At 42.7% G+C, this 11,828-nt stretch overlaps 2 protein-coding genes across 2 annotated transcripts; both read left to right on the top strand.

Annotated features, from left to right (window-relative positions):
- The first annotated feature begins 247 nt into the window (after positions 1-247).
- LOC118405116 lies at positions 248-2,711 on the top strand. Its single transcript, XM_035804520.1, has 3 exons — positions 248-852; positions 1,575-1,922; positions 2,188-2,711. Exons 1-3 carry the CDS (start codon positions 379-381, stop codon positions 2,353-2,355), a joined length of 990 nt encoding a protein of 329 aa, XP_035660413.1. The 5' UTR covers positions 248-378; the 3' UTR covers positions 2,356-2,711.
- A 1,399-nt stretch (positions 2,712-4,110) lies between these two features.
- On the top strand, positions 4,111-6,489 carry LOC118404447 (E3 ubiquitin-protein ligase TRIM71-like). The gene has a single exon (XM_035803523.1). The coding sequence runs from the start codon at positions 4,111-4,113 to the stop codon at positions 5,596-5,598; it is 1,488 nt and encodes a 495-aa protein (XP_035659416.1). The 3' UTR covers positions 5,599-6,489.
- Positions 6,490-11,828: the final 5,339 nt, after the last annotated feature.

The raw sequence follows: 11,828 nt of genomic DNA, 5'->3' as shown, positions 1-11,828 counted from the left end.
TTGTGGCTGATTACGGCAACAGTCGAGTCCAAGTTTACGGCACGGAGGGGGTTTACCTCCGGCATTTCCCAACAGTTGTACCGGGTACCAAGGATAAGGACATGCGGCCACATGATGTCTGTATGGACGGTAACGGCACGCTGTGGGTAGTAGGGCGAGGATGGTCAGCTGATCATGTTGTACAGTACAGCACGCACGGGACCGCCATGGCGCGGTTTGACCTTAGAAACCTAAGAAACCATCCACGGTGGTCTAAAACAGCCTCAAAAATCCCCACTTGGGAACATACATATTGATGAGAATTTTGGTGTCAATCACCCTTGTCTCTATTGACAACAGTCTGTGATTGGTTGGCACTTTTGAAGGCGGGCTGTAGTAATGTTTACCTTCTTGCTTCACCCCCGTGGCTTTTTTGCGCGAACTGTCCTATTGATATGCGTACCTGCAATCACAACCAATTGTTCTACGATTTCGCACATTTTAACAATACATCGCGTGGGTATGATCATTAGCTTCTCTGGCGACAAACTGACAACACCGTTTCAAACTACGCTCCTGCACCTCTGTTCCGATCTCGTCAACATGCCCAAAACTAAACCGTCCAAGAAGTCCCAATCGGCCGCGTCTGGGTGCAGCATCAACGTCACGATTGACGGACCAAGCCACCGGCTGAGCGCGCGAGCTCGGGGCGGCCCACCGACTCTAAGAAATCCTCGGCGGGACTGGCGTTTCTGGCGCGGAGCTTCCACGGCGGTCAAGACCGAGATCACGCCTGTCTTCAGACGGTGGATGCGTGAGACGGTCCCCGAGCAGGACAAGCTGGACTTCGCCATGCTGGACTTGGACGGAAAGGTGATTTATCCATTCTATTTGTTTTGCCAAGTTGCACAAAGTCTCATAAAAGTCCGATTCGGTAACTTTAGTCACGGACCTTTCATTATTCATTTGATGAAAAGGAAAGCTCCTTGATTTATTTGTTTGCTTCGTGAGCGGCACAAATAATAATTGTAACCGAAGGAAATACTGTAGAATAAAAACGCGTTAAATCAAACATGTAAGCAAATATCTTACTATTTTATGTGTGATACGGCTAAACGATTTGATTGTCTAGAAAATAATTTAGCCGTGGAAAATCGCCTGTAACTTCGCTGCGAAAAGTGATAGCTATGGATCGAAACTCAAATAATGTATACAATGAATATTCAAGATGGCGTCCCAAGCGGTGCAGACAATGCCATCGTTGAAATGGGGGTGGCATGGTCAGGCGTTCCATAACTTTTGATTTAGTTAAACACATCACACCAGTTTTTCACTAACACGGTATAAAGAAAAGCATTCAAGTTGTAATGGGGTATATCTTGATGGTACCAATTTATCTAGAGGTTTACTTTTCACGCATGTAATGAAATACATACACCCCTATTTCGATCGGACTTGTCGGTGGACTTCTACTTCTACGTGGATTTAAAAAAAAGAAACAAATTTAACGGTTAGAATAACGTTCGGCATTTTCAATACTGTTTCTATATCACAGATCATAATTGACACGGCATCTGTAAATTGTATTTTCACAGATTGAGGAGATAGCCGGCAGCGCTCTTCTCTTGGCCGGGCCGCTAAACGACTTCTACCTCACCAAGATCGGGGGAGAAGTCTCAGCCCGGCTCAAGAGAAACAACAGTACCGGCATGGCCAGCTTCGAGAGGGACATCCCACCGACCGTGTTCTCGCAGCTGATGTACCTCATGAAGCGATATGGCGGCCATGTCGACCTGTCCCAGACCAGCAAACCCGGCATGTACGGCAACGTCGAGGTGACGATCACAAGCCTTGACGTTCTGAAGAAAGTGCTCAGTGGGACAAGATCTGATGGGAGGAACTACCTGGCCAAGTTCCATTTTGACAAGGAACGAACCCCTGATGTGAGGAACATTATCTTTACATACACCAAAGTCCATCTACTAGTATTTGTTGAATCATGCTTTCCTTTGTAATTGATAGATGCAACAGGAAAATACTTTGTAGTAATATTTTGCCTATTATTCAGGCATGAGTGTTTGTTATTATATGTCATAAATAACTAGATTCTACCAAGATAAAAGCTCCTTGATTCTACTTTAGGATCTTTGTTACTGAATTTTCTTTCTGTGACAAAAAAGCTTATCGTTTCATCTTTCCTGCCCACAGGGAGTACGCAGCCACTACAGGGGAAAGAGCAAGGTGGTGGTCAGTGAGTCCAGGCCGTTCCGGTTCTCATACAACAGCAGCAGAGGGAGGCTGACTGTCTCCTTCTACCGACAGACCTGGGACCGGAATGGCCTAGTAGAGGACACGATGCTGCAGGCTGCTCTCTAGAACTAGAACTTTTTGAACCGTCCCGTGAAATATATAGGCTAGATGCATTGAGTTAGATCATTGAACTAAAGTATAGGTGTAAAGAGGTCATACCATCTAGAATCTACAGTCTCTTCTCTCTTTTTAAAACTTGTGTAAACAGATTGGCAGAGCATTTCCAGTACATTTTTACTTTTTAGTCGACATTATGTAGCTAAACATTTCGTCCTTGATTAAACATGGTCTAGTTGTAGTGTACTTATGAGCAATATTCTGTTGTTTGGAGGAGTCTGGTTGTCTACCAACGTAGCGAATGGTCGTTCAATTTGTAGTGAATGAAAGGTGTTCATTTATTCAATAAAGGTCAGACAATTGAACAGTTGTTTTCAAATCTTCATTCATTTATTCATGAAAGTTTTAAACTATAAGTATAGTATAACAAGAGGTACAGTAAGAGCTATGGTAGGGAGTATTGTTGACAGGTTTTGAAGTTCTGCTTTGTACAAATATAAAACAGAGACTGTGTACACCTATACAAGTTAGCATTTGGAAATATTTTCCTTGAACATCAAAATTTACTTAAATAATTACAGTTTTAGTATTCATTTGTAGATGTCTTCATCATAACATATGGCTTAAAGCACTGTAGCAAACAATCCAATAATGCAACATTTCAGTTCAATCAATGAACTACACATTAGATTTCACAAAGGCAAAAAAACACAGATCCCATATTGCAGCTCAACAGCATCAAAGTATACATCAATTGATAGTAATATTATGTTAGCTAACAATATTCAGCTCAATAGTAGCAAAGTACTCCAAGTAATGTAGTAGCGAACACTTTCAATACAAAATTCTTGCTAATGATAAATATGTAGTGAAGAATACAACGTTTATGATAGCGAACATATTTACACAAAGTAATTATGATACATACATGACGCGAACAGTTAGATCCGATATTAATATTTCAACTCAAACTGCTGCAGCGAATCCCGTTTTAAGTCAAACTACAGCAATGGATACAATCTTTCAGTTCTGTGACACCTCGGACGAAATTTCTGCTTAACCAGACTGTCATATACATATATACAGTGTAGTATGATAATATTCAAACTGAATCAGAGTCACATATCAGGTGATGCTGATGTTGCAGACAAGTGAAAACAGCATTACACATTACTTGTGATAACTTGACTAATGGTCACAACAACCACACTTGGCAAAAGCCTCCACACATTAAACTATAGGCAACTTTCAACAGTGTCATTCTGGACCTAAACTTGAGGAGACAGACTAGCATATAGTGCATTTGGCATTTTGAATTTGCTCGGAGGCGCGTACGTTCTCACCGAAAAGGAATATGGGAGAAAACGTACCTCAAAATTAGTAAAATAAACTTAAATCATCTAGACACCCAAAATATGAGAACGTAGCCGTATTTTCCCAGACTAGAAAGTTAGATAATATAGTAAGGTACTGTTTTACACGTAAATGAAAGATTTGAGTTTTGTTAGTTCAAAGTTCAACGGCCGAGAGTGACCTCAGTGCATGCCACGCATTTGCTGCGGTTGGACGTAGCGTTAACATGTCAGCTGTTGATTTTAGCATAGTCTCAGAATCAACACATTTCTTAAATAGCTCTATATTTTATATTTGCGGTACGATTGTCAGATCGCATGTTATATTGAGAAATATTTGTACCGATCCTTGGTCTGCCCGGTACGTCCGAGTTGGCATGAGGCGTGATAATAGTGGGCGCGGCCTATTCACATGGCAATGGGGATTTTTGAGGCTGTTTTAGACCACCGTGATCATCTTCGCGGCATTGCAATAAACAAAGGCATTCTCGTGACTGAAGCAGAGCAAGGTGCAGTTCAGGTGTTCCGTCCGGACGGCTCCCTGGTGCGGACAGTCCGGCATCCACGGGCTGGGGGGATGACACGCCCCGGGGACGTCACTGTGGACGGGGAAGGGAACATTCTTGTGTCGGACTGGTACAATAACTATGTATACGTGTATGACGAGTTCGGGAAGTTCCTGTTCCAGTTTGGAGGGAAGGGAAGTGGTGAAGGTCAGCTGAAGTATCCCCTCGGCATCTGTACAGACAGCTCGGGCCACATCCTCGTAGCGGACTCTGGTAACAAGAGGGTTCAGATCTTCACACGTCAAGGCGAGTTTGTCCGTACCGTCAGTACTGGGTCAGAGCCAGCATGCTTGGCTATGGGGCCGGAAGGGCAGCTGGTTGTGTCCAATGGCTTAAGCCACACTGTAACTGTATTTTCCGGAGATGACTCGACTGACGAAGCTAAGAAAGATGCAAGGGAAAGGTATGACAGTCGGAGCGATAGAAGACAGGATGTTTTCGGTATAAACGCACCCGAGCAAGAGAGACAGGCAGCGGGGATAGAAGGAGCGCCATCTGGCTCTATTGGGGACAAGGAACAGGGTTTGGTCACTTTTGGTGGGGAAGAAACACAGCCTGGAGAGTACTGGTACCCTCGCGGTGTTGTGGTGTCGCCTAGCAACGAGATATTCGTGACTGACCACAACAACAGGCGAGTCCAAGTCCACAGCACAGAGGGGGTTTACCTGCGCCACTTCCCAACAGTTGTACCGGGTACAGGGGGTAATACGATACAGCCACGTGATGTCTGTATGGACGGTAACGGCACGCTGTGGGTAGTGGGAGAAGGTGGATCAGCTGACCATGTTGTACAGTACAGCACGGACGGGACCGCCATGGCGCGGTTTGACTTGAAGAAGAGCCATCATTTCCGTGGCATCGCAGTGAACGTGCGCACTAGCCACGTCCTGATAACTGATGCAGACCAAGGTGAGGTTCTTGTGTTCCGTCCGGACGGCTCCCTGGTGCGGACAGTCCGGTATTCACTGGCTGGTGAGATAAAACGCCCAAGGTACATTACTGTGGATGGGGAAGGGAACATTCTTGTGTCGGACTACAACAGTAACTCTGTGTACGTGTATGACGAGTCCGGCAAATTTCCGTTCCAGTTCGGAGGTTTGGGAAGTGGTGAAGGTCAGCTGAATGGTCCTCGAGGCATCTGTACAAACAGATTGGGGCATATTATCGTGGCGGACTCTAGGAATAAGAGGGTTCAGATCTTCACACGTCATGGCGAGTATGTCCGTACCGACAGTACAGGGTTTGAGCCGGAGTACCTGGCTGTGGGACCGGAAGGGCAGCTGGTTGTGACGAGTCGGGTGGACAGAACTGTGACTGTATTTCCTAATTACTGATCGGAAAGCATCTCTCACAAACAGGCAGGACCAATCAGCCAACCAGTTCTGCTGTCTCTCTCTCTCTCTCTCTCTCTCTCTCTCTCTCTATATATATATATATATATATATATATATATGTATATATATATATATATATGGTGACTGAGGAAGGAATGGATAGGGGCGAGGGACCTACTTCCAATGACCTTTGACCCATCATTCAGGCCACACTCTCGGAAGGTCACGTGTTCTCAGCAATCGGGCGTCAGTCATTCTAACGGAGACCAGATGATTCGGTGATTCCCGGAAGCTCAATATGTTATCCATATCTATAATGATTCATCTAAGTACATAATTCATGTTCATAGTTTTCGGAACTTCAAAAAGTACCTCTCGCGCCAAATGGTGCATTAGCAAATCCCATCCTCGGCCGTTTCTTTCTGTTGCCATGATGGTACATAGAGCTTTGTGCAATTATTTTAGCAAAGCTCAAGTCTACTGTCTATGTGTTCTACTATCATACTCATTCTTAAGTACAAACGTGTTTGATTGGTAAAAGTTTGCAGCAGGCGAAAACACTGATTAATCAACTGATTATTGCTTTGTAAATAGTTAAAAGGTCGACTCTACACGCCCATGGAGTCCTCTAACTCCGAAAGGGAAGGTGAGGAGAATGATAGCGTCCACAGACTGTGGTGACGTCATGGCTTTGCCGATGATAACGAGTATCCAACAGTAGTATTCGGATAATGGGACACGATGTGCGACATGTTTCACCTGTAACATCACCATTGTACAGTTACGTATCAGTTAAACAATTAGATAATAAATACAGGCCTTGATACAATGTCTAATGATTGCACATTAACAAATCTGTGGTATCAGCGGTTGAATCCCTTGTGAATTGAATTCTGCTTTAGCATCAATTTTTGCATCAATTAAAGCTATGCTTTCTTTGTATGAAATGATCATGGTTCTTTGTGGTTCTGAAATATCATAACATCGGTATACCAATCATGACTTTAACCCCTATTTAACTCGCTACAAAATTACGCGGCCAAAGGAATAACATTCAATACACATGTGTATGGTTCTATAACATAAATCATGATAATGTGGGTGTTTCTGTTGAGTTGCAGTGAAATGGCAAAGAAGTAGGTACTTTGCGGTGCGAGGTTTAGTTACCTTAGTCTAACTTTTACACTGTTAAAAGAAACTTGCGAAAAGTCTCACATATAACGAGGGAGGGCCGTCTGTTTATCGTGCCTTGGTCAGAGTTTTCAAAGAACTGTGTATGCCTTTATAACTTCGGTCCTCATTGCGTAGGCCTTGAGTTGCTGCGAAATGGCAGCGGTATTAAGTGTCTCTTCCCTCGTGTGCACGTTTGCACAGTTGAGATACCAGGTGTTTTGGTACCTGCAGTCTTTTAATGGTGTCTGGAAACCATGGGAATATGTTGGGTAGGTAAGAGTATATATACAGTAGACGGAGGCGCTGACAGAAGAATGACTGATCAATTGAATATTGCCTTGTACACTTAAAGGGTCCTACATGGCCGTGGATTCCTTTAACCCTCAAGCACCCGACCTTTTTTGCGACTAAAATGACCGAGTGGGGTCCAAACGGACCCCAAAATGTTTTGCTCATAAAATCTCAGTTCCAATTCCTATCGGTGATCATTGTACATACATTGCTTCGTCAATGTAAGAGGAATATTTCGACATGTTAAGGTGTTGCTTATTTCACCTTATTATCATAATTTATGCAAAAGATCAGAAGGACCATCTTTTGCACTAAACCTGTTCTGACAAGAGAGGCGAATTTTGAGGCCCTCAGCAACCTTTATGTCGCATAACTCATGAACGGCTGGTGCTAAAGCTAGGAAACTTGGTAATTTATCACAAAATATTGTTAGGAAATTTTTTTTGTCAATAAAGTAAATTTATCTTTAATTGGGGTTGCCATGGCAACGGAATTATGACAGGCATATTTTTGCCAACATTTGCCAATTTCGATTTAAACAAGGTTTTCTTGGTAAACAATGCTTGTTTTCTTACAACAATAATTTTCTATGAAATTCAATGCTATTTTCATGATTCAAAATCTATAATTTATGCTAATTTCATGACGTCATTTGTCAAAATCCAAGATGGCCGCCCTTAGTCACTAAATGACGTCATAATATCGTCATTCTATATGGTGATGACACAGAAGTTTTTTCGATGATTGAATTTTACATGTTCATTACCCTCTGAAATTTTGGTAGTGATACGATAAGTAGTTAGGGAGTAGTCACAGTGTCCCTGGGTAGTACACTGGAGAGACTGGGGAGAGGTCTGGACCCACAGGTCCTGACTGGGCTAGAGTTGATTCAAAAGACTCAAAAGTTTGTTTCAAAAGCTGCACTTTTTTGCTGGGGTCCGTTTGGACCCCAGACGGACTGATCACGGACTTTCTTTATAGCTTCCACAGTTTTGTACCAATCTTCGTAAAAACTTCGGAGAAGGTATAAAAGATTTTGGCTGACAAAGTCACGGAAGGATTTTTTCTTCAGATTAAAAATGTTCAAATGGTACTTCAAAATTTACGCCTGGGGTCCAAATGGACCCCACTCGGGTGTTAGAGGGTTAATTAACTTTGAGAAGACGGATGGAAGGTTGGGAACATGGCGATTGCCTTACAGACTGTGGTGACGTCATGACTTAGCTAAAGATAACCAGTATCCAAACAGAGGTACTAGATGCTAGATACTTAATGCAGGCCACTACACCGTGTCTAAAGATTGCAATAACATGTCTTTGGTATCAGCGTTTGAATCTCTTGACTTGTTAATTCAATAGGATACCTTATATATAGGATACCTTAGATGCCATAATATGTTTTGATCCAATAAAAGTCATACTTTCTATGCATGAAATGATTATGGTTATTTGTGTCACTGCACTAAAACAAGAATTTCTGGCAATTTTTGGTTTCTTACACTACCGTGGAACTTGACATGTCCGGGTCGTATAAACGAATTTCTAGCCACGGTGTGTCCGGTGCCGAATATCCCCAATCATTGCCGGACATGGCCATGTCCGGTAGTTCGCGGTACCCGCACACGCGGCGTGTCTTGAGAAGTGGTTCAGTGAAGGGGTAGTGTGTATTCAAGTGATAATTGCTATCAATGTTTTTTTTTAAGAAAATGGTACTGAAAACAGTATAAAAGTATCCATAGAATAAAGAAACGACAAATTTCTTTCTCTGTATCTTATTTCTTGTATTAAAAAAGCTTATGATCCTGATAACATTTTAACGTGTGTATATTCAACTTACGGTACCGCAGAGAAATTTCAAAGTTTGCTCATGCTGCATGGATGATAAGATATTACAGTGCAACAAAATGTTTGACAGTTGAAAATGTCTATTTCGTAACATTCTGGTCCGTTTGCTTATTTACTGATCGTGCCGGGAAAAGGCGCGTTACTGGTTCTAAACACGCACGTTCTAATTCTGTAAATAATGTCCGATACGGCAGTAGCATCTTACAGTAAATTTGCAAGTCTGTTTAACTTTTGGGATTGGGATACCCATGGATGAAAATCTACACGCTACAGTATTTTAGAAAGAAACAGACGTTAATAAACTGCCTTTTTCCCCTGAACGCACCCCCCCCCCCCCAATACACATGCAATGTTTTGTTCTGGATACATGGCATCGGTACGCGATCGCGACACGCCTGACTTACTGGCTACAAACCCCCCCCCCAAAAAAAAATATTGCATACACATATATTGAAACTAAATGTACAGGTTGATGTTATGGTACCGTTCTGATTGTTTAGCTATCCGGCCAGACACAGGGTGTAGTTAAATGATTATTTTATTTGTTGGAAGGATTTCTGCGAACGCAAACAATTTCTATCAAAGCCTATGGAGGTTAGAAAAACATAAGAACTTCTGTGATAGGTTTATTTATGATATATAACGATACACGACAAGCTCATGTTAGTGAACAAGAAAATAAGACATACAAATAGTATGTAATAAAGATTTTCAAGATACTTAAAGGAGGTTAAAAGGAGCCTAAGAATGGGTCCCCTTGGTTTAACAGAAAACACACACGCATGACGCGTAGGGTAGATAATTGAATGTGTTCTTTGTTAGGATATGCATGAAAGTAATACATGTATATATAGAAGCATTGTACGACAAACAATTTTTTTGTGGCAGGGAAGTTGATAACCTCGCACGTCGGGGCCCTCGTATTCGTAACGTCTTTATGCTTTGTGATAATGCTAGTTGGACCAAGGAGGTTAATATAGTTCACTATTGTTGTAGGATAGAGTAAACGTTACGTTTATTATCAAAGTGATGTCTGAAACCGTAAACAATTACAGCTGCACTTTGCCACCTAATACCGTGTGGGTATTGTTTGACTAACTGTATTGTTTGACTGTCTGTGAATTGCGACCATGTGACAATATATATTATAAGCTGAATTCTGAGCTTACTTTGTCCGTCTATATGCAAATACGCATAAATCGCAGCCAATTGTATTCCACATAGCAGTTGGGTAGACCAATCAGCACACGTGTTACGATTTTCAAATCTTTCAATCCCATCTTTCAGTTGGCATTCGGAGATGACCTTGTTTCTGTAAAGTAGTGCTTTCACCCAGCTCCTATCCCTATAGCAAAATCTTTGTATGCACGCCAGACGGCCCCACGGCCAGTGAACAATGAGAGCTTGGAAATACTCTACGTCAAGATCGGACACCATCTTGCTGTGGAATTGCATCCAACTACCAACGCCATGGGACATAGTTCTGTTTAGAAGGGTAACAACCGGTGCACCGAAGAGCCCAGCTGTTGTTTTGTGTGGTTTGAGTTTCAGCAAGAAAGGTCTTTGTCACTACGTCGAACGCGAGAAGGGCTAGCTGCTGCCGTTTCACGATGGATTGAATACTGAGTACTACTGTTATGTGAACTTTACAAGCCCGTGCTCCTGACTAGCATCGGTTTGTGTAGAAGACCGCCTGGACAACATAATTTGTGAGAGCAGCAATGCAGAAATCGAGAGATCTACAGGAGTTTATGTTATCAAATTGGAAGCGACCATACAGTTAGTTGGGCGACTGCTTATGAAAATAGTGATGACCCGGACCTATGGCAGCAGACCGACATATATTTGAAAGCGAAAAGAGCGACGGAGCCCACCAGGAGCAGTCCAAAATAGTTAAAAATAAAACAAAAAGCAAAGTTAATACACATTTTGAAAGAATAAAGGAAACTTATACAAATCTACATGGGAAGGGGGGTAATCCTAGGTCGGCAGGTGTGGTAAAACAACACTCTTTTTAATGACAAAGGGTGTAATGAACGCGCTCTTGTCGAGGTAGATAATTAGGTGATAATTGCCCGGTAATTTATGCATGGAGCTACCATGCGGCACGGCAAAAGTGTGGGGTGTCCGGGTATATAGAGAAGTATAGCGGCTAAATGAGCGGGAACGTTCGGGCCTTATACACGTCCCGGGCACGACGTGGTTCGTTTCCGTGCATCCTCGGGTGTGCCAGTTGCCCGGACAGACAGTCTGTCCGGTATGATACGTACCGTGAATGCCCGACCATTTCGAGTTTCTGGGTGCATGCCCAGGAGTTTCCACCACGTAAACTCGGCTTTTCAAGCAGTGTGTTCTGTTTATGAAAAGTGCCAACCACGTTTTCAATTCCTATTGAACGCCAATGAATAACATTCAAATAGACACACATTATCTCACAAAGACGCCCAGCGGTTAATGTTCAAACTGCATGCCTTCTGTACAGGTAAACAATGCGATTCTGCAGCATACCAACGAGAGTCAGACCTGCAATGACGACCAAGGAGGTTCTTAAAGAACACCGTGAACTATCTGTATATGAAGCTGCATTGTTTGAACATTGCAGGACATCTTTGAGAGAGGAATAACAAGTGTTAAATAACAAATTGTCGGCATTTGGATCCTGTTGTGAGAATGGTGCCACTATTTCATCTCCAAGCAGATGTTGGGAGGGAAGATGTCGCCGTTGGTTTATTTCGAGATGTCCTGATGCAGCTTTACACCTAGCGGATACCCCTGGTACCACACGGATGGGCTTTTCAGTAGAACCAAATTCACCTGTTTTGTAAGTCACATATGTACGGCGACGCCCAACAAGTATTAACAACCTTTACCCTTATCATGTCCATTTTCGTCACTAACGGGTAAAACTTCGTAATCAGACGT

Source organism: Branchiostoma floridae, chromosome 17 (genome assembly GCF_000003815.2).
Source record: "Branchiostoma floridae strain S238N-H82 chromosome 17, Bfl_VNyyK, whole genome shotgun sequence".
NCBI classification, from domain to species: Eukaryota; Metazoa; Chordata; class Leptocardii; order Amphioxiformes; family Branchiostomatidae; genus Branchiostoma; species Branchiostoma floridae.
Note: the sequence above shows the minus strand (reverse complement) of the source record. Positions and strands in the feature narration are given on the sequence as shown.